The sequence below is a fragment of the Poecilia latipinna genome, unplaced genomic scaffold (genome assembly GCF_001443285.1).
Source record: "Poecilia latipinna isolate Pla-1442-1.1 unplaced genomic scaffold, P_latipinna-1.0 Scaffold635, whole genome shotgun sequence".
NCBI lineage: Eukaryota > Metazoa > Chordata > Actinopteri > Cyprinodontiformes > Poeciliidae > Poecilia > Poecilia latipinna.
The window spans coordinates 91,085-113,192 of NW_015113251.1; the positions used below are offsets into that span (position 1 = coordinate 91,085).

At 36.9% G+C, this 22,108-nt stretch overlaps 2 protein-coding genes across 2 annotated transcripts; one reads left to right on the forward strand and one right to left on the reverse strand.

The window, feature by feature from the left end:
* The first annotated feature begins 3,683 nt into the window (after positions 1 to 3,683).
* On the forward strand, positions 3,684 to 8,344 carry LOC106954184 (uncharacterized). Its single transcript, XM_015043485.1, has 6 exons — positions 3,684 to 3,803; positions 3,884 to 3,946; positions 6,098 to 6,400; positions 7,239 to 7,367; positions 7,445 to 7,475; positions 7,552 to 8,344. Exons 1-6 carry the CDS (start codon positions 3,761 to 3,763, stop codon positions 7,676 to 7,678), a joined length of 696 nt encoding a protein of 231 aa, XP_014898971.1. The 5' UTR covers positions 3,684 to 3,760; the 3' UTR covers positions 7,679 to 8,344.
* Positions 8,345 to 11,435: 3,091 nt separating this feature from the next.
* ptafr (platelet-activating factor receptor) lies at positions 11,436 to 19,506 on the reverse strand. Its single transcript, XM_015043463.1, has 2 exons — positions 19,411 to 19,506; positions 11,436 to 13,435 (listed from the first exon to the last, which is right to left on the reverse strand). The coding sequence occupies exon 2, from the start codon at positions 13,424 to 13,426 to the stop codon at positions 12,290 to 12,292; it is 1,137 nt and encodes a 378-aa protein (XP_014898949.1). The 5' UTR covers positions 13,427 to 13,435; positions 19,411 to 19,506; the 3' UTR covers positions 11,436 to 12,289.
* Positions 19,507 to 22,108: the final 2,602 nt, after the last annotated feature.

Genomic DNA, 22,108 nt, shown 5'->3' on the forward strand with positions numbered 1-22,108 from the left:
AGTAGTAGCTTCATTAAAGTTAAATGTTTCATTATGTGGCGCGGATGATTACTTGTGGTGGGCAGCTCTCTTTATTCCACCTATGAGTTGTTGCTAAGTGCTAGCGGCATGGGGATGAATTTTGCGGCGTTTTGTGAGAAAAATAAGGATTGTTGAAGTTTGGGTGCGGTGGTCAGACTATGGTAGGTTTTGTTGCGTGACGGTTTTGGAGCGAATGGTAGGAATGGCACTCAGAGAGAGGGAGAGAGGATAATCGTAAAAATATTCTCGATTACTAAAATATTATTTTACAACAGCCCTACAAAAGTGGGAATGCAGGGAAGTAACGAGTAAGTAACGGGAGGAACTAGCAAGGAGTAACAGGAGAAGAGGGAATTAGATACTGAACAAAAGTCCTGGACTGGTGAGATAACGACTGCAGATGTGAAGGGAGAGAGAGAGAAAACGTCACAGGGAGTGAGGGAGAGTACATAAGGTACTAGGAAATGAATCCAACACTAAAGAACAATAAAGTAATGAGGAATAACTTGAAACAGGAAATAAGCATGACTAGAAACACTAAAGGACTGAACTAAAGTAAAACAGAAACAAGATTGATCAAAATTAAAAAGATAACACCTTTGCAGCAGAGTTAACAGCCCTAAGTACAAACTAACAGCACCTCTGATGACAGATCGATGTCTTGCTTGTTGACTTCTATGAGAAGCTGAGAATATAGAACAATTTACAACAGATCTCTCTGATGTGGTTTGAGGGTTATTTTTCTGTCGTTTTCCACTGAACAAAACCAAAATTCACCCACATGCAATGCAGTAGTAGCTAAGAGAGCACAAGAAATGGTGCAGCTTCTAATGGCCTGTTCTTTATAACTCAACCTACTTAAGATGTTTTGAAATGAATCATAGAGACTCGTGACAGACCGCCGAGTCTCACGTAAAGTGACTGCATTAAATATTATTTACTGTTTTAGCTTTTCATACCAAGTCACTCAGGTTTACTTCTACTATGTGTTGTGAAAACTGTATCCATCCGTTTTTCACTCGGGACCGTATCAGTCTGTTTGTTTTAGCAACACTTTATGATGCAATCAAAACCACTTCCTTTATTATAGGAACATCACAATGTCACATTAGTAACTGTATCTGCAAAAACACCTCAGTAGCTACAGCCCAGTTCCTCTGTAAATTATGCTTATTATATTCAAGTACTTCAGCTTGATTCTTCACTTTTTCAGAGAAATGTTACCGTTACACTTCACTTGTTGAATCATTTCAGGTACATGTCATCTTGAATAAAATATATTTATGATTTTATAAAATTAATATTTTGTCCTTCTGAAGACCCCAAATGTACTTGAGCTTGAGGTTACGAGCGGATAAAGACGTATTGCCTTCAGGCTTTTCAGTTAGCAAGCAGAATTCATGGTTTCAATAACAACAACATCATCCTGATTCTGAAAGTCGGGGTAATTTTAGCCCTTTCTCAACGGGTGATTCAGGTTCCTGTGCGTATTCACACCCACTGTAGTGAGAAACTCGCTGCCAATGGAGACAGAAACCACTTGGCTAGAGCTTAACCAGACATTAACCAGTGTTAAGGAAGAAATATTCTAAATTGGTTAACTTTGGAAAAAGTTTGGCTCTCTCTCTTCCTCTGGATCCCAGGTCCTCTCGGCGGGCCATGTGTGGCCATAAGGAAAACAACAACAATGCGTGTTGACGTCACAGAATTACAGAGTTTAATCCAATGTAAGACAATGTATAAACTTACACCAGAAACTGCAGAACAACGGAGACATACATTCATTTACCCGACATAAATGGAAAGAAGAAAAGCAAAGACGTGCAAAGACATCTTTGGAGAGTTGCAAGAGCAAATCTGATTTGTTACTTCTGTGTAGAAAGTTTTATAGTAAAAGGCGTATTCTTATCTTTAATTTATTCAAATAAGGCGTATCTTTGCTCATCCAACCAGGAGCTGTCTCTGACCCTCTCTCAAGCCAGAAACCCCTGCCGTGTTTACGGCTTTTCGCAGATGAGTGTGAAAAGCTNGAACTTCCACTGTATTGTTTTCCCACAGACAAAAGGCAGTTCAAACGATCCTAGCAAACCATCTGCTGTAACTACAAGTAAAATAACGGTCAATAGGCCAGAATAAGTTACTGATTTAAAACCACAATTTAGGCCATTTGAATCAAGACATGTTAAGTTTTAAAACTAGCTTATTTTAAATGTATTTTCTCAACACCAGCTAGAGTAAGACTAGACAATGGAGAAGTGGCTTTTGTAACCTCATGGATGAGTGGTTGAGGGGTGAAAATGTTCACTGCTTAAAAAGTGGTTTTGTCAGCAAATAAGTTATTTTCATCAGCAATTAAAGTTCTTTAAGTGTCGATTTTTGAGACGTTTTAGTTCGTTTCATGTTGGCAAACAAATCTGCTTGGTTGAGTACATAAGAAACTTTTTGGAGCGTTATATCATGATGTTGCTTTGATTCTTTAATGCATGTTGAAGAAATCACTTGATTGTGGTGTGGAAACCACTCGGAGTATCAACAAACTTCCTCCATAGAGCTGCAACCCAGCTGAGTTTCTGCCCCACAGAGCACCCCATCCCTGCGTCTTCTCTACTCAGTTCCTCCAGACTAGTGGCAGCATCAATTAGTAAACAACTGGTGGAACTACACGTCTGCTGAGTGCGTTATGAGAACTACTTCTCAGTGCATTGCTGTTAAGAACGGTTGTTGAAGGCAGATCAGAAAGAGCGGGAGCTTCTTAAAGAGACAGAGGCCCAATTTCAAGGCATCAAATTTGCGAAGTCAAATTTCTTTTAAGCAATTTTTTAACAATTGAAGGCAACATATTTAATTAATTGTGCTACAAAATAGCTCTGTGTGCCTGGGAAATGTACAGTGATTTCTGGGATTAAGGTGTGGTTTGTGATACTGAGCTCAATTTTTAAAAAATGTAACTAATTAAAACTGTTTCACATTGAACCAGGCAGGGTTGAGATCTTTGTTTAAGACAAAAGCTAGCCTGACGAACTGAAATACTCAAGTGACTTGGCAGCAAAAAATAAAAAGAAAAAGGGGCAAAAACTTTTTACAGCTCTTTGACAGATGTTGAGAAAATACTAAATTAAAATGCCGACTGTCAGACAAGGTTGCTGAATATTCTGAAGCAGGTTTCTTTGTTTTGTGCAGAACGGTTTAAAATCCAGTTGCTCCTCCTGGCAGCCAGTGAGCAGCTCCCTCAGGTCAGCAATCCAATCTGCCTGCTACAGTCTGAGCTGCCATCTCAAGCTGAGCCTGAAGGAGACTTCTGTCGGAGATATGAAACTCTGAAACCAAACGTGTTGCGTTTCTGATAGACTTGCCTGCCAGCTTTGTTTTTTAAAAAATCCAATAAAAGCTAGTAAGAAATAAAACGCAGTTCTCCCTTCAGGTTATAACGGAGTGGCAGATTTTAAATGTTAGAAACTTTTCCCGACCAAATTATGTTTTATAAAACCTCTGCTGACTTTCTGTGCTCATGCTGTGGAAAACGGAGCGTGCTAGGGTTTTGTTTTGTTTTTTTCTTCCTTTGTGGAAGCTTGTGTGATCAATGATCGCATTGTTTTGTAAATTTTTAATGAAGGGAAGTTGAGACTTCTCTTCCTACAGTTTCCATGTCTCATACTTCCTCCTGAGTTTGGAGTTGAACAATAAATCAGAGTTGCATATCACACACAGAAGTAACAGGAGCAGATTCATCACATACAACATGTTTCTTTGCTTTCTTGTTTTTTCCCTGTGTGCAAGCACAGGTAAGTAAAATGTCTCAAGGCAAAAAGCGAGAGCAGCTGTTTTTTGATGCCTTTTAAAATCTCTTAAAATGTCTTTGCAGTGAAATGCGCGAGTACTAGTTCACCCACAACTACAAACCTGATGAGCACAACTTCGACGGAAGGTAATACACACCTGGATTTCTTTTTTTCTCAGTTGATTTAAAAGACAACGGTAGCTTTGTAAAAGTAAAGCTGAGGTTTAAACCAGCAGAGATTTGGAGGTCTAGATTGTCCACCTTTTTATGGACAAATTCATTAAAAAAAAATGCAGGTTTTCTACACAATCTGAAAAAATACGGAATCCGTTTTTTGGAGGAAATAAATTGGACATGGAATAAAGCTTAAGTTTGAAGAGAGAAAACGTCATTTCTGAAAATGATGTGCTTTCAACACACATTTTTATTAATGTCCTTAATTGTTGAGGTTCCTAAAAAACATGCATTTAAATGCCTGGATTATATAAAACCCTCAAGGTTTCAAAAGCCTGGATTAGACACAATGTGAACAGATATCAGTTTAATGCTGGGTAAACCACTCCAAGCCTCAAACTAATCAAACATTTTCCAGAAAAAAGTAATAAAACATCAATCTATTCAAATGATTTGAGGTCTGCCTTGCTCCCTTGAACAAGCCAAGATAGGTCTGTGTGCTATACAAAACGTGTTAATTACATTTAATACACAAAATTATGATCAGTTCTGCCTGTTTTGAGCTCATTAAGGAATGTGCTGTTTGAGCTGCTGCTGGTCGCCCTCCTAACTCAGAGTTTAGCGCCTCAGACTCTGAAAATGGATACAAGCAGACACACAGTGGTACAACCTTACATATCTGACCGCGAAGCACAACCAAAAGCAAATTAATTCAGCACAAAAAACATTTTTTTTCCGTAAATGCAATCTTTTCTTTACATATATTTTCAAGGTTAGAGGAGAAAGCATTTCTCTAAACATTAAAAAGGAAAATCAGACTGTTGGTAATGTCCAGGCATCTTCTCAATGTACACCATCTCCTCCAGTTTACTATAATTCTGACAGTAAATGAGCAGACATTGTGAGTAATGTAACGTGAGGCACAGGGCTAGCAAAGGCGTCAGTTAGCACAATGTTAGCTTATGCTAACTGACAAATCATGTTCATACCAAACAACAAATTTTACTTTAAATTTAGAAAGTCAGAAAGCTTTAAGTTAACTAGAGTTGACTTCAAATATCGTATATTGATCAGGCTGGGCAATATTAATAAAACATGCAATAATGTTGGAAGTTGTAGTGATGATATGGTGCAATAAATCAACAATTATATCAACTTAACTAGACAGTATTAGCATACTTCTGCTTTGACCTCATTACAGACAACAGCAGGGTTTTATGTGACTTCTGTTCTGGCATAGAAACAACTGTTTTGTACTTTTCTAATTGTCAGTATAAACATTATTTGCGGGTTTTTTTCTCAACTTTTTGAAGTTGATATTGCACACAATTACCCTAATAAAAAATTTCTTATATATTGTGAAGTTGTAGTTATTATTGTGACAGCTTTGAAATGGAGTTATATTCTTAATGTTTTTGAATCTTATTCACTCAAATAAGTCAGGGGTGACTGTGTGGGTAGAGTCGTCATCTTGTGATCGGAAAGTTGTAGGTTTGATTCCAGCTTCCTCCTACCACATGTCGATGTGTCACACTTAACCCCCAAACTGCCTACCAATCTGCATATCGGTGTGTGAATGTGACTCCAGTGTAAAGCTTTGTTTGAGTGGTCAAAATGACTGGAAAAGCGGTATGTAAGTGCCGTCCATTTAATAAAAGTGATTTAGAAAAACAGCCTGATTTATTCTTGTCGGCTGATTGGAGAATTGGTCCCCACAGCATCTCTTCCTGACATTTCCATTTTCAGTAAGATCATACAAGATAGAGTTGTTTTAGTTTGTTTAAGCATATGAAGAAAGCGTTTATAAACAGAAAACCCAACTTGTCACCATAATCTCATGATCTATACCCAAAAAGACTCTTTATTTTGTCTGATATTTCCAATAAAAACAATTAAACATAGTGCTAGTTGTGCTGTTTAAAGATTATACAGGAAAATGATGTAGTACAGTAACCATATATGTATGAAATATTAATTCTGAAATAAGATTATGGCAGATCATGAATCTCTAAACTATGCTTAGTAAAACTAAAAGCTACAAACAAAAGAAAACACTGCTTTGCTATAATTTTTTTATGAAAATATTCTATTTTTCTTATCTTCTTCTGCTTCTTTCCACTATAGCACCAACAACAATAGCGACAACAATACCACTGGATTGCCTGCATCTTGTGGCCACACCAGACTACCCAGTTGCTGCAGGTCTAACAGTTGAGCTACGTTGTCAAACAATAATCCCACTACAAAACATTATCTGGTCCAGGTACCATCTTCAAAATCAGAGCTGGGAAAATGTGGGTTTGGGTCACGTACTGCTCCTCACCGAGCCCAAACAAACTGGGATGTACAGATGTGAAATCCGCATTGGGAATGTGGAGCGCGTGAGCCAGATTCACGCTGTGTACATCGTCTCCATATCAACAACAGGTCGGTTGGTTTTTTTAAATAATCTTTTCTCTATTATTACCTGATTTTGCATGATGACAATACATTTCAAAACATCTTCTCAGTTGGGTCAGATTGCTAAATTGTAGAGATCATAACTCTGAAATGACCACAAGGACATAAAGCCTTGTCTGCAGCAAGGGGAGAAGCCTGTCAGACTGAGCTGCGGCAGACGAGCCAACGCCAACAGGGTCTTGCAGCCCTTCAATATTTATTCACTTCTAAGCATAGGCGTGTCGTCATGGTGATAATTCAACAGCAAAAACAAGCATAAGAAAATGCATTCCATATGTGGAAACTCTTCAAGAAAGCTGCATTTGACATTTTCAGAGGATGTCACCTATCTTGAAAGCATTTTACTTCTTCCTGGAAACCACATCTTATTACATCCTGAGCCAGGAATTGAACCCAAAACCTTCTTGGTGCAAGGAAATAGTGCTATCAACTGCACCACTGTGCAGCCCACCAGTAATTTTTAAAAAATCTATATTGGCCAAAATTTGAAGTGACAGGTCCGTGATCTGCCAGAAAACTGCGATCAGTGCAAATCTTTATGTTACTGTGTTTGAGTTTCATTATATGAACTGAATAACTGAACTAAATTAACTTTTGATCATTCTAAGTAGATAAACCTGCATTATAAAATCAACCAAATCTTCCTTAAGTTTAGATAATAAACTGTAACAACTGAACCAAACTGAAAAATCTTCAAAACTGGATCATGCTTTAACCGTATTGTCTGTTTTCATGTCTGTTGTTACATTAAAACTTGAAGTTTCTGTCTCTGTTGACAATCTGTTTCCCCATCTTGTTTCCCTAGGAGAGAAGTTAGGAAAAGCAGCCTTTGCCTTTACTATCTTGATCTTGATTGGCATCATCGCCGGTCTGGGTTGGTTCTTTTGGGAAAGATCTGGCAACAAACTAAGCGCTTTGGATGCTCCAAAGAAAGGTAAAGATAAATCTGGTTGAGTCAAATTCTTATTTAAAGCATTTGTGAATCTTTAAAATGTATTTATTTTCTATTAGATGTCCCGCCACCACCTGAAGTGATCCCAAAGTGAGTTTCATTCTTGAATCTGTCTGGGTAAAAATGTGCAATATGACAAGAGTAATTAGAAATTTTCTTTCTCCAGGAATTTGCCACAGACAAGTGATGCTGATGTTGATGTCTACATGAACTATACAAGCAATACTGAACCCTACACTGACCTCAACCCTTCCAACCTCGCAAGGGACGATTTCTACTCCACTCTGTCATAACTGATGATGTGAGTGGGTGTGGAGTCAAATAATTGTTTGGTTGCTATGGTGATCTCTGCAATGCTGTCTGAACTTCCGTGTTTTATGGTTTCAGTTAGATTTAATCTACTTTTACAAATTTTTTTGCAATGTCAACGTGGTGAAAGCCTTCTTTGTCAAAAATGTTTTTGTGATTTTTTCTTTATCTTTATTTTCTTTCTTCTTTATTTGTAAGCTGTGCAGTTATCTTCAAACTATCTGTGTTTGACTTGTTTAAGAAATATCTTTAATTTAGCTCTAAATATTACAAAATAGCACATTACACAACGATTTAAAAAAAAAACGTTTTAGGTTAATGTTTTTGTATGTTAGTTTTTTTTAAGGTCTATATCTTTTGGGATTTGGGCCAGAAAAACTCTGCACAAACCTTTAAGTACTACGATTTCACGGACTTAAATACATAGGGCTAAGTGGTGCCACAGTGTGAAGTAATTACAATCAATCTTGAGCAGTACAGCCTGAAAAACAGTTGCTTCTTTCAGATTTCCTCTGTTTTTGCTTCTTTTTTTCACACGTACATGTAACAGTTTGGGTAATTTTAAGACGTCAGGTAAAATAATTTTCCTCTCAGGTAAACGGTTTCCAAACGGTGATTTCATTTATTAAAGGTCACCTCCTTAATACAGACCTAACGGTCATGCTAAACTTACTTTTACATGTTTTGCGCTAAATCATTGTCAGATAATGAGATTTCATCCTGATCAGTTCTGCTCCTTTAGCTCCTCTCACATTAAGTTGCTTTAGGGCCTCCTGTCACTTTAAATCCAAATAAGTCCCAACTCACTGTTTATACTCACATGTGAAAATGGCTGCAAACAGTTGCACAATTATATAACCATACATCTTAGAGAAGCAGTAGTGGAGCCTCCTGCACAACCAACAAAATTGCAGAAAGTGGTTTCTGGATAATAAGTCAACACTTGTCTTTTCCAGCAGCCACTGTGCAGCGCACACAGCAGTGAAAAGAGCTGGAGCTCCATGTGGGGTTGCTAAGCAACGAGGCAGTAAACACTGATTGTGATTTAATAATCAGGATGTTCATTTTTCAGTTCATTTTCTTGATACCAAAAAACTTTAACTTATTTCCAAAAAATGATTTGGGTTGTTTCTTTCCAAACAGTAGAAACCTACAAAAATGTGCAATATGTGAATTTTGCATAATACATCCCCTTCAAGAAAAAAAATCCAAACCAAAATGAATCAATGTTAAAAAGTAGATGAGATGTGTTTGTTTGAATGGAGCATGATGCAACGCATCTTACCCCAGACTAAAAATATTCAAGAACAGGTAAGAAACACTCTGTCATTAGGGAATGGATGTCAAAGGCTTTGAGACTCATGCAAACCACAGTAAGCACCATGCAAAGCTTTCCAGAGGAGGCAGCGTACCGTATTCACTTGCCTCAGGTAATATCAGAGGTTAAAATAAAATAAAATATGATAAGAAGAAAGAGAGGCTGGGGAAAAGAACAGAAACACCAAGTCCTGTTTCATAACAAGTCATATCAAGGCACTTTGCACTTGGTCCTGTTTTTCCCCGACAAGAGTGTCAAGATTTAAAAAACCTTTCATGAAGATTTACATGGTTATCTAAAATAAAAGTTATAAAAATGCTTATATAGCTCTGGAAAAATTAAGAGACCACTTAAAAAATTTTTTTGTTTGTTTTTTTTCAATGAACTACTGACAACATGTCTGAAATTCAATGGAAAAATTTAGTATTTATTTGCAGAAAATGAGAAATGGTCAAAATAACGAAAACAATGCATTTCTTTCAGACGTCAAATAATGCAAAGAAAACAAGTTCATATTCATTAGAGACAACAATACTAATGTTTTAACTCAGGAAGAGTTCAGATATTTGGTGGAATAATCAGGAGGGTTTCAATGCAGTGGGCTCTTAGTTTTAGTTTTTTTTTATGTCCTATTTATAAAACTTCTGCTTTCTCAGGAAGAACAGAAATACTGCAGAATGCACCAACTAAATTCAACATGTGTGAAGTTCATTTGCATAGTTTTATTAGCATGTTATCAATATACAATCTCTTACAAACATCTTTTTAGCCATTGAACTATTTCACGTTTTCACATTAAAGCCACAGAACATGTATAGCACTGGCAGATAGGAAATGAGACATGGTTTCAAAATATTTAACAGACAAACTCTGAAGCATACAGCATGCCTTAATTCACACTTCAAAAGTCATTGTACAATAAATAAAGTCCATCTGAGTGTAATTTAGTAAAAGGTCCAGCTGTTCTGTGAGAACATTTTTGACCAAACAGGATCAGAAAGAACAAGGAACCACAGCCAGCTCAAGGAGGAAGTTGTGGAGAAATTTAAACCTAAATTAGGTTAAGGAGCGGAAAGACTATGTCACACCAAGATATGTTGGACCACCTAAACTGAGCACACCCAAAGCAAAACGTGGTGGTTGCAGCATCATCCCGAGGGGATAGAAATGGCCAGAAGGATGGAGGTAAATACAGAGCAAAAACAACCTGCTGGGGCTGCAAAATGCAGGAGAGGGAAGGGAAGGTTCACCTTATTCAAATTCAAAAATACTTTATTTATCCCAAAAGGAGATTAAATATGACACTAAACATACAGCCAGAGTTTAGATCAAAGCATATTAGGTGGTATAATGGTCTAGTCAAAGTCCAGACCGAAATCCAATTAAGATGTAAAAATTGATGTTCACAGATGGTCTCCTTCCAATATCATTGATGATTAATAATTATGAAAATGGCACAAAATCTCAGTCTTTAGAATCTTGAATCCGGTACAGCTAAAAATCAAGTGAGAATGCATTCTGCTATATCTTCTGGTAATTTCAACATTTATATTTTTTGACAATATTAAACTCTTTTGCAAATTTTGGCTCCAATGAAAAGCATTAAAATTCATTGGAATTCCATAAAACTCAGCAAAGACGTTGTGCTGTTTGACAGCTCACTACTTCTGCTTGCATCAACTTAGAAACTGCATTTAACTTTTAAACAAGTCACAAGGCATTCAGCTATTTTCAAATGCTTCAGCCTTTTCATACAGTTCACGGTTTTGCTAAAACCATGATTTAAGTTTTACACAAGTTTTTGGCTGTTTTCAGTTTTACAATGTAATCCAATGACTGAATTCTTGAACTGCCACAGTGCTGTCGCTTTCTCAAATTTGGCAGATTTATCACAAACACAGTGATAAATCTGTAGAGTAATTCATTACTCTACAGAAATAAATTATGCATCAAAACTTAGCCACAGGCATCTGGTTTAAGGGAATGTGAGCATCATTGCCATATGTTTTAGGGTTTTCTCTAAAACAATCCCTGAGTTCAGGCGCTTTCATTCTCATGCCTGTTTCGCAAGAAGCAATTTTTCTTGTTTGAGTGAAAGCAAAACCATTACCAATGAAATCAAAAACAATCTTCACCATCTGCTTTCCAATAAAATACATCTTGAGATAATAATACAACAAACTCAAGGAGTTTCAATACTTTTAAAAGATATAGTAAAACCAGAACTACACAAACAACTTAAATAATGAAGTAGAAAATCACAAAACTTAAATGTGCAGTTTTTTGGCAACAGCCTGCGGGGCATTGCCCTCCCACAGAGCCAGCCGTTCTGGGTTTACACTGTGCGGCAGTGAAGGAGACCTGCTGCTGCTGCTGTGCAGAGCTACAGGTGTTAGAATCATGGCAGCAAACCAGCAAAACAAAGAACTTTACAGTTTTTTTCCCCGCAAACGAACCGACTGTTGAGTAAAGCTGTTGGATGCAGGTAAAGTTAGCTAAATGTAACTCTTCTTGTTTAGTCGTCTGTCACCTAGTACAATACAGAATAAAAACTCTTCACAATGTGGCTTTGACTGCAGCCAAGTGGTCCAACAGGCTGAAAACTAAAAAACTAAAAGACACGGTTAGCGCCGTGACTGAGTGGTCAGTCACGAACACCAACCGGCGCAGCTCCCACTCATAGGGTCACATTTTTCCAGCCCAACCACGAGAAAAACTTTGCAAATTATATTTGTAGATGTTAAATATTCTTACAGTACTTCGTTAATTGTTGAACTAGAAAAATATGACCCTAAGTAAAAAAAGAAGTGAAGAGCTGCCTCTCTTGCACCTTCCTCCACCAGCGCTCCTTCTGGTGGAGGAAGTTGTGAGAGTCCCTGACGGACCCGCTGCATGCAGTCACTCATCACACCACTCCAAACAAACGCATTGATCAATAATCTCATAAATACATACAACCCTACAATCATTCTGACCAAAACTCACACAAGCTTTTATCTCTATTACATAAAGGATGACTAGCTAATACCAATACAGCACCTTAAGCTTAACAAGTAGTAGCCTGTAGGCTACCGATGTTGGCTACATAGATTCGTTTTGCCCCCCCCAGAGTTAAACTTCTCTGGAGCCGGGGTGGGGGTGAAGGAACTAGCCAAAATAATAAGTTGCAAACATTAAAACAAAACATAAAAGTAAAAAAAATCAGTAGTCCTGTTCAGTATGTGACATGTCCCAATAAAGACACCTGTTCTCAGGTGTTCTTGTGTCTGTCATTGAGTTATTCCTCATCCGGCTGTGGGTGGATACTCTGAAGTCTCTGGCTGTGGTTCCTGCTGTCCATGGACACTTGGATGTTCTCTGAGTGGGAGCAAGCCTCCCCTCTTGATAACTTTTTGATGTGCTCCACAATGAACCTCCTGAACTTCCTTGTGGCAAAGAAATACACCACAGGATCCAGGATACAGTTGAAGCCCATCAGAAGCAAAGTGATCTGATGGGCGTCGTTGAGTGCCTGCCGTGTGTCCTGGCTCCAGTTTACATGACCCCAGCCCTCCTTTATATTCAGCACAGCCAGCGCCCAGGGGCCCTGGACGACATGGTGGGGCATAAAGCACAACACAAACACCCCCACCACCGCCAGGAGCAGCTGGAGAGCCCTCCTCTTCACCCCTCTGGCCTTGTTGGGCCTTTTAAACGTAGACGTAAGCGTCTTGTTAAACGTCCTGTTGGACTTGATTGTGTCAGAGAAAGCCTCTGACTGAGGCATACTCTGAGAAAGCAAGTTTCGGGCAATCAGGAAATTGCACACCACAACAAGAAAAAATACAACAAAAAACATCGCAATTATTAGGAAATGAATAATTGCCACTTTAATCTTTTCATCCTCCGTTTGATTGTGGTACGCTTCAAAGCATCGAGTTACGTTTCCGTCATCGTTGGTACCTGGTCCTGTGAAGAAGGGGATGGACAATGAAATGGTAAACACCCAGATTACGACACATACGATGATCCCACGGCGCCTGTGGTCCGACGAGGCTGCGTCCAGAGGCCGAGTGACCGCCCAGTACCGGTTGAGGCTGATCGCTCCGAGGAATAGGATGGTGCCGTAGTTGTTGATGAAAAATAACGATCCTGCCAGCTGGCACATGAAATCCTGGAAGACCCAATCCCCCTTACGCCTGTAGTACCCAATCCAGAAGGGCAGCGCACAAACAAACAGGAGGTCAGCGATGGTCAGGTTGGTCATGTAGATGCGTATTTCTCCCATGGCTTTTGCTTCACGGAGACACCGCAGGACGAACAGCACGTAAAGATTGGCGAAGAATCCCACAACAAAGATGATGCTGTACACAACTGGGAAGAGCACGTAGCGAAACTCCGAGTCCAGAAAGGTGGAGTTGGCGTCTGCACCCATCGTTTCTAACTGAAGGAGAGAAAATAACACATGAATAACATGAAGCAGTTCAACGACAAGACAGTAAGAGAGCAACTGGGTTCGAGAGTTATTTTTAGGTTCTGCTCAGGATGTGAAAGTTAAGTAAGTCAGCATATTCTAAAAAAGCTGATAGGACAGTGGGGAAAGTGACTTTCTGGTTATTAGTCAGAGCCGTGCAAATAAAAAGAGCCAGAGGTCAACTCTACCGATCCAGAGATAAAACAGTAGCTGTTCGATTAGGCAGATGGGCTCTAATGGATCAAAACCTCTGTTTGGAACAAATATATAATTTTACATTTGCTTCCTTCTTTTACTCACTTTCTAACCTTTTGTTATTTTTATTATAATTAAGCTTAACTTCTTTGTGTTATTCTCTCTGTGATCATTAGATTTATAATTAGCAATTTGAACATTTCTGTTGCTAATTTCTTTTCAGTTTTTGTCTTCATCTAAACAAGTATTTGTGTGATTTATTAATCTTAACATAATAAACTTAACTTAAAATCTTGAATTTAATAGTGATTTGCACCACTAATCATCTCATTTCATTTGAAATGTGAATACTTTTAGTCTGATTTATTTTTTTTTTATCACGTTAGCTGTTAGCTGCTTTTATAGAAAATGATATTTTTGAGTTTGTCACAGCTATAAAATGAAAACAAATCTGTATGAATGCAGTGGTAGACTGGATGAATTTTAAAAAAAATTATACATAATGATACTGGTCCTTTTAAATTCCAGAGAAAAGCTTTTATGTACAACATGTTGGTAACTTATCATCACTGACAAGTTGCAGACTTTGTTTCTTTGTTCTTTTACTCAGCAAACCACACAAAGGAGACACATTTTGCTTTACACCTTCCTGTCTGACTGTGCACTTTGCTTTATTTAATCTTTTCAATCTTACTGGAACTGAACCTCAAAAACACCTTAGAGGTGACTGTCGTCAATAACATTTTTCCTTTAACACAACTTCTTTATTATTTCTCCACGGTGCACCACAAACTCTCACTGATGCCCCAAAACACGATGAGGCAGCTGCTGAATATTCACCAGCAGAAACATGTTTTTTTGTCACATTTACTGTATAAAACAAACCATATAAACCAAAATCAGACCGAGATTATCTAAGAGATAAAGTCGGACCAAAGTGATGCATCAAATCACAAAAGTTGTTGCAGGAGATTTGTTCTACAAGAGATATTTGATTGGATATCGTATTTAAACTGTCCTGCATTCACACTCCGCATGCAAGTCACATATTTTGATTTGTCTGTTTGCTCTTGAAGCACACCATAAGTCAAATGAAAATGAAATCATGGGAAAGAAAAGAGGAAGTTGATGTAGTCAAAGAAATGTAGGATCGTAGTGGCATGCTTCCCTGATCTCAACCAATATTTATGATAAAACCTCTAAGGGATTCAAACCAGAAAACCAACAATTAAATTATTATAAGACGAAGCACTAAAACAGAATTACAAGAGGAAGCATTAAAACCTCCAAGTGGTTGTGGCGTTCAGAAAAAACGGTAATTTGTTGAAAAGAGTTCTTTACCACTAAGTGAAAATCATCTAATTTCTTGTAATTAGATGAATCTGGCTGTTAGCCTCCATTAATTGAGAAGAAAGCCGGATGCCACGATGCATTAGCTTACCATCCGGTTATCTGATCTCCAATAATTAGTATTATTTTATTTCTGCTAAGTTCGGATTCGGGGTTTTGCTAATGTGCAGTTGGACCTGTAAATTTATATATCCATGCAGAACATTTTCCAAAGAATGTAAACTATGAAACGAAACTTTTTTATTCTATCGTGGTTTGTTGTTAGCTTGTGTTGGCGAATGTTTCAGTAAAAACATTAGGAAATTAAAAGTTTCAGGAAATTGTTCCAAACAAGCATTCTGAGGAGACGTAAGAACGAAATGAAGTGTGTGAAATAACATGCTAGAATTATTTCCGTAAGATGACACGACATGTTCTTTGTCATCGTTCTCTGACGCCACTATTTCTCAATTTCATGTCAAAATTGCAGTTTGTCTCTTTCCACCTCAGAAACTCTACCAGAGGATGTAAATTATTCACGCTGCATGTCATAGTTTGTTGTGAACTGTATTGGTTATAACAGATTATCATCTCTGCAATGATTATTTACTTATAATCATATTTTAGCAGTGATATATTGCATAAATATACACTAACTATTATAATCTGATTTTAAAAATGCAGCTAAAGATATTAAATATACACCGACTCAAATTTTTGACTCACTTAATCTTTAAATTTTGGGCTTGCCTAACCTGGAAATGTACTTGGATTACTTTATAAATGTACTTAGTCATCTCAGTCAGACTTATGCATCCCACAGAGGCATATTACAGACAACACCAAGAAATATATTTCAGTATAAAGACTTATTTTCAGTTTTGTCTGAATGTGTGCCCTTTTTACAACTGAGGTTAGCTTTAAATATTAGAAAGCAAATTTTTTTATAAGCATTTTAAGGTTATTTTGACCATATGACATGGATGTTGATTAAAAAAACAGAATTATTGAATTACGTTATATACACTTGCACCATAATTATTCACTTTTTTTCTTTTAAAAGATATTTCTTTAATGTTTAACTGATTCTGTTAAATTACCTTGTCTAGATGTTTGTGTAGTTGGTTCAACTTACATCAATTTATAGGATAGAAAATCTGCCATCAATTAAACTGAGTTGATCAAATTGGTTGTTTTTATCAGTGTAGCTGACTGTGAGAAAATGTTAGCAAAAATAAACTTTTTTCATTCAGGAATTCTTCCCTTTTATAAAAAAAAAAAACCTCTTAAACATTTCTAAGTAACTGTGATACACTTTTGTGGGGTCTATTGGAGCCACTACATGCATAATTTTGAAATGACATCAAACTTAGATAATGTTCTGCTTCAATATCAGTGACGTATGAATAGTTATGTTCTTCCTTGTGAAATCGGCTCACTCTCTGAACAACAAGAAACATTCAGTGGCAACACTGTATTCATCTGCATTTTGCATTTTTTCCCCATTCATCACCTGATTTGTTAGACAGAAACGGAAACCACCAAGTTGGATGAGTTCATCTCTCTGGGTCAACATCATCGTTTCATAAGTTAGTCACTGTTGACTCACTGTAAACTCAGCATTTAAACCGTAAGGAGAGGTTTAAACTCGCAGTGACTCCCTTTTTAAAACTTACTGGATAAATGTTGAGATTGAAAGACATGAAATCTATCTTAGTAGCAAATTGTATTAGGTTTTCATTAATTTTAGTTGAATAAACTAGAGTTTTTAGGTTAGCACTTAAAAAAACTGAAAAAAGAAAAAGACAGGAGTGGGAACTATTTCCCAGAATGCTCAGCGACATGTTTCTGTATCCTGACATGGAAGTGTGTTACATTGATCTGACTCTAGTGTTTTATTATTGTTTATTTCTATGTCCTGTTCTCATTAAATGTTTTTGAGCAGAATTCATTGTGATGTTTAATAAAATTCATTATCAGATCTGAAATTTGAAACTCACACCTGATAGTGTGAGTAGAAGTAATATTTGTGCTCTTTAACTTGGTGAGGACAGTTTTTTCTTGCATCATGTGAAATAACTTTAAAATCCATCATTAAGTCAAAACTCACAATTCAAGAATAATGAACGGAAAAATCAATGTTTAGACAACTTGTCTCTTGTTAAATCTACTTAATGAACTTCAATTTCTGAGTTAAAACAAACTATTTTCTTGTTGACTTAAATTGCATTTTCAAGGCAGCAGGTGGACTTTCGTTTCCAAGTTAAACCCCCTTCAAATGTTTTACAGTGTAGATTGAAATTTTACATTGTCCATAGACAGAAGGCAAGTTGTTACTGTAGAAAATAAAGAGAATCTGACCCAGTATAGAGCCCTGTGGGACACCAGTTCATAAACATAGCAGTTCAGATTCATAATTTTTGGTTTTCAAAGCTTTTGAACAAAATAAACTGTAGGATTTTAACATATTAACATCAATAGAACATTTCAAAACAACAAATGGGTTAAGTAGAATATAAGTGATAAGTTTTGTCTAACTTCTGATTCAATCATCTTTAAAAAGCTTGAAATAGAGATGATCATGATCAAGGGGCTGGTGCTATTCAATAACAAGAAAAAACAGATTTAATTCAGTTTTAAGGCTTTTGTTCTTTTTTGTTGGTTTGCAGGAAAGCTGTGATGTCTGGACACAAATTTGATGGAGCTTATTAGTTTTCTGCATCATGGGATTTGTAGTTTTGTCACAGCACAATAAAACCTCAATTACCCATCAAAAACCACAAAACAAGTATATATCACTTATTGATGAAAAAGATGATAAATAAATGACTGCACATTACAAGAGATAGCTAAGATAGCTAAGTGTGTAAAATCTGGGAATATTTAAGATTACTTTTTAAAACCTTACAGAAACCCTGTGTATATTTCCTGAATGCACCTTTAAAACTGGACTGTTTGTTGAAATGCTGCGCACTAGTTACAGACAATGCAGAGGTAAAGTAAAGTAGATCTTCAGTAACTTGATCAAGAGATTCAAGACTCTTACATGAGTTCTTGGCCAAAGAAATGCCTTAGCTAAACTGCTAAATGTAGGCATACCACATGACACCTATAGTTTAAATCAATGTTCATGAGAAGTCAGAGACAGAATTCGAGTGACCAGAGACCTAAATACAACCCACATCTTCCTGTTTCTGTCAACTTTGAGCACATAATGTTCCTCTGCTGCCTACTTATAGTATGTAAAAGTAGTTCCTACAAATTAAATGCAAAATGCCACTTTTAAGTGCTACTATAGCCTCAACAATAATTTAACCTCTTCAGTACTAAGATCAGTCACTGAAATCACTGTCCTGTTTGAAGGTCCAGTAATTCCCCGGCTTCAGCTTCCTCACAGAGAGCGAGATATTTTTCCACTGTGATGGTTGAATCCATCTTGGCTGCAATATTCCAGCGCCAGAAGAAGCAAAGCAGTTCCATTGCATCACAAAGCCACCACCATGCTTCACTACAGGTATGGCGTTCTTTTAAGATTTGCTTCATGCTTTGGCATTTAGCATATGCCTCGGTGTTAAAGAGGAAACTTTAAGTCCTGCAGGTGTGGTGGAGTCACTCGAGTCTTTGTTAACTTAATGAATCTTTATCCTTATTTTTTGCCAAAGGTAGTAATCTGTTTTCTCAACTTCCTAGACTTTTCTTTTGGCTAACCTGGCATGCAGTGAGATGAAAGAATTACCAGTCAATAGTTGAGTCATATCTCAAACCTGAGATCAAATGTGTGACACTGCAGTGATAATTTAGTGGTGAATTTTGAAAGAAAAACAATCACAGTTCTGACTTTTGCCAATAAACCTGTCAGAATTGTCATTTAATTCGTTTTATTCTGTCTTTGCCTGTCAGTGGACATAATCTTATGCCTGAGTTGATCCTTTACATTTTTTAAATGATATGAGACACCCTGTGTCTGGTTTTATGCTACAATAAATCCATAGTTAGCTTTAATATTAGCGATGTTTACTTCATTTTTAGATAATAAATTTGAAGGATATTGCTTCTGTTCTGAGCTAAAACCAATAACTTGGTTGATTTGTGGGATAAAACAGTGAAGCTTATTCTCAGCGCAAAACTCCCAAAGTAAAAGTTCAGACAAACTTCGTTCCTTCAGTTTCAAGACATTTCAGGTAGTTGAGAAATTAACATCACGACGCCAAACTTCTGCATACATATGAATAAACAATCATTACAAATAAATGTTATTTTTCAAAAACATGAAAAATGGGCTTGCTTTACTTTGAGTCAGGAGAGCTCGACTTTATTGCGTCTGCTCATACATCTCTGTTAATCTGAGTTAGTATGGATTTAATTGATCCACATGCTACTGTTTTTATACTGATACAAAGAAAAACGAGAACATTACTTACTGTTCAGCTTCTCCTTTTTCTCTCTGGATGACACAGACGCCTTTCCGTGAATGTGAGTCGGTGCCGCCCGGAGCGGCTCCTCCAGCCGCGTCGGGGGTGTGTCCGTCAGAGAGCGTAAAGACGCAGTCGAGCCTTTCTGAGAAGGAGGAAATCCCCACATGTGGCAACTGATCTCGAGTCCTCCAAAAACTATTAAGATGCCCAGGTTGTTGCAAGACTGGAAATCTTCACTTGGTTTTTATTCCCCCCTTCACGGAGATACGGAGTTATTCTTCCGCTGAGGAAAAGGAACCAGGAGAACCGTCAGAATATTATGCTAAACTTCTGCTTCAAGCATATCTGCTCGTCAGAAACAAATGATTGTTTGATTTTTACTTTTGAAATATGAAAAAAATCGGCAGAAGTTTTAATTTGTAGCGATATTCTTCATATAAAAACAAAATGCCAAAAAAATGTGTCAATTGAGTTCCTGTATTTATTTATTTGTTTTTAAATAATTTTTATTCTTTATTATTTAATAGTTATTTATTAGCATTATATGTTGGTATTATAGCCGCTTCTGTACCTTTTTTAACGATGGTTGGCCACTTTTGCCTTCTTTGCTACTTTTATCCTTTTTTTAGCTTTTTCCAATATTGCCAAATTCCTAAAATAATTGGCACCAAAAAATCACAGTCTCTATCTTTCAAAAAGATTTTCCATGCAAAAACAAAAAGAAAAAAAACTTGATAAAAATCATTTGTCATGATTCAATAGTAATATTCTGCTCATTGGTCCATTAAAGTGAATTGAAAATACATTTTCTGCACTTTTTGAAAGCTGCCTCCTTTAAGCTGGACTCCATTCAAGGTTTAAATGAGTCACACGCCATTGTTTTCTTAATATCTACTATGGTTTTGCTAAAATTACAAAGTTTTTACCAATTTTTTACGCTTCAAAAAGTATTTATCTTTCTGCAAAGGAGATGTAGTAAAACATTACGTTTGTTACATCTGCTTCAGCTTATCTGCTGGTATTTCTTGTTTTAAAGTTTTAGTCATTTCATTTTACATCTCAACAACTGTTTTAACAGTGACCTAAGCTTCAAATGCAAATGTTAGCTTGATTTTGTGATTCTTCAACTTATCTTTCTTGTCTCTTTCTGCTGATTTTTACAACAGTTTTGAACATGTAGTTGTGAGGTAAAACAAAAAACGCAAACTTAGTTTTAGCAAAACTAAAAGTCTGCAGAAAACTGGAATATGACGAGTCACGGAGGGATTTCGAAACATTGAAGGAATAAAGCTGCATAGGAGGGATTGCATTCCTACATCTGAGCTGCAACTTCAGTGACTGAGTTTATGGCAGCAATGTTTCGCAAGAGGCACTAAATCTAATCATCTCCATTGTGGAAGCAGAGAATGCATTTGCAGAAGATGTTTCATTCAGGAAGACATTTCTCTTTGTGATAAAGATGACTCAGAGGAGATAGAGCAGGCAAAAAGGAAGCTACTTTTCTTAGAAATTAGTGTCTTCTTTTCTACATCAAGTAGCATTAACTCTGATGACTCCAGGACTCAATGGCTACTTTCTATTCTTCCAACATTTTATCAGCATTTCAACTCATTCTCCCTCCATTGTTTCAAAATAAAATTTAAATGACAAACATAGGGGATTAAATGGCATGGTCAAGAACGTAAGACCTATGGGACTTCACCTCTGCATTTCCTGAGGAGAGGTTGCTTTTAGCTTTTGGAAAACTGAAACATGAAGACTTGTATTTTATGCAATGTATCTAACGTGTGGACAAGTGTAAGAACGCGACCAGGTAGTACAGAAAAAGTTGCAGGAATTATGGTTGTCTGGAAGAAATAAGTGGATGCCACTCATGTTTAGCCCTGGTCCTGTCCATGACCCATGACTTTTTAAATTGTTACATTAAATCCCAAAACAGCTCTTGAAGGTAATTTGATTTTTCACTTTCATTTAATTCAGTTAAATTAGGGATATAAGAAATTCATCTACTTGTCGATTCAAGATGAAAATGAGTTACAATCGATTAACTGCCACTTAGACCTTCTTTTAAGACCTTCTTTTAATGTTGTAGTTTGGCCGCCACCCAGAAGAGGGCGCAACTGGTCATCCTTAAGCGGACCCGTCAACAAAGAAACAAAGATGGCGGCCATACCAGAACGATAAAGAGAAGAAACGGTCTGAAACGAGTCCGTTGTAGGAAGCAAAATACAATTTAATCGGTTCTGTTTCGAAATGTGAACACTCGACACGCTGCTGGTTTCGTTAATAGCACTCATTCAGCCGATCTGCTTAACAGAGCAGAGTCAGATTCAGAAATTACGGATGAAGGCGAAGACATTATGACAAAAAATAAATTTTGAGACCTTTCCTGAGTTTATGCATTTCGTGGAGCGAAGTTTTAACATCCCTTCAAGAGCAACCACAAACTGTACTTTTGGATGAACATCTTGCTGTAAGTGTTTATTTTATTCTTTTCATCTGTTTTTTCCACTCAGCAACACAAGTGGTTCCTGTTTGTTATATTTTATAAGTATGTCTAATTTTAATAATGTGAGAGAGCCACAATTTCTGTTTATTCAATCAGAAATTTTACATTTTACAAAATGTAAAAATATATATTTTGTTTTTCTGTTCTTATTCAGCTTATTATTTTTTTAAAAGTAATTTATGTTATGGAAAGACG

Bases quoted from the DNA above. Each gene is read 5' to 3' on its own strand.
- LOC106954184 (XM_015043485.1), top strand. From the start codon at position 3,761: ATGTTTCTTTGCTTTCTTGTTTTTTCCCTGTGTGCAAGCACAG. The intron at 3,947-6,097 runs GTAATACACACC...TTTCCACTATAG, and splicing joins GAGCACAACTTCGACGGAAG to CACCAACAACAATAGCGACA. The intron at 7,368-7,444 runs GTAAAGATAAAT...ATTTTCTATTAG, and splicing joins TTTGGATGCTCCAAAGAAAG to ATGTCCCGCCACCACCTGAA.
- ptafr (XM_015043463.1), bottom strand. From the start codon at position 13,426: ATGGGTGCAGACGCCAACTCCACCTTTCTGGACTCGGAGTTTCGCTAC.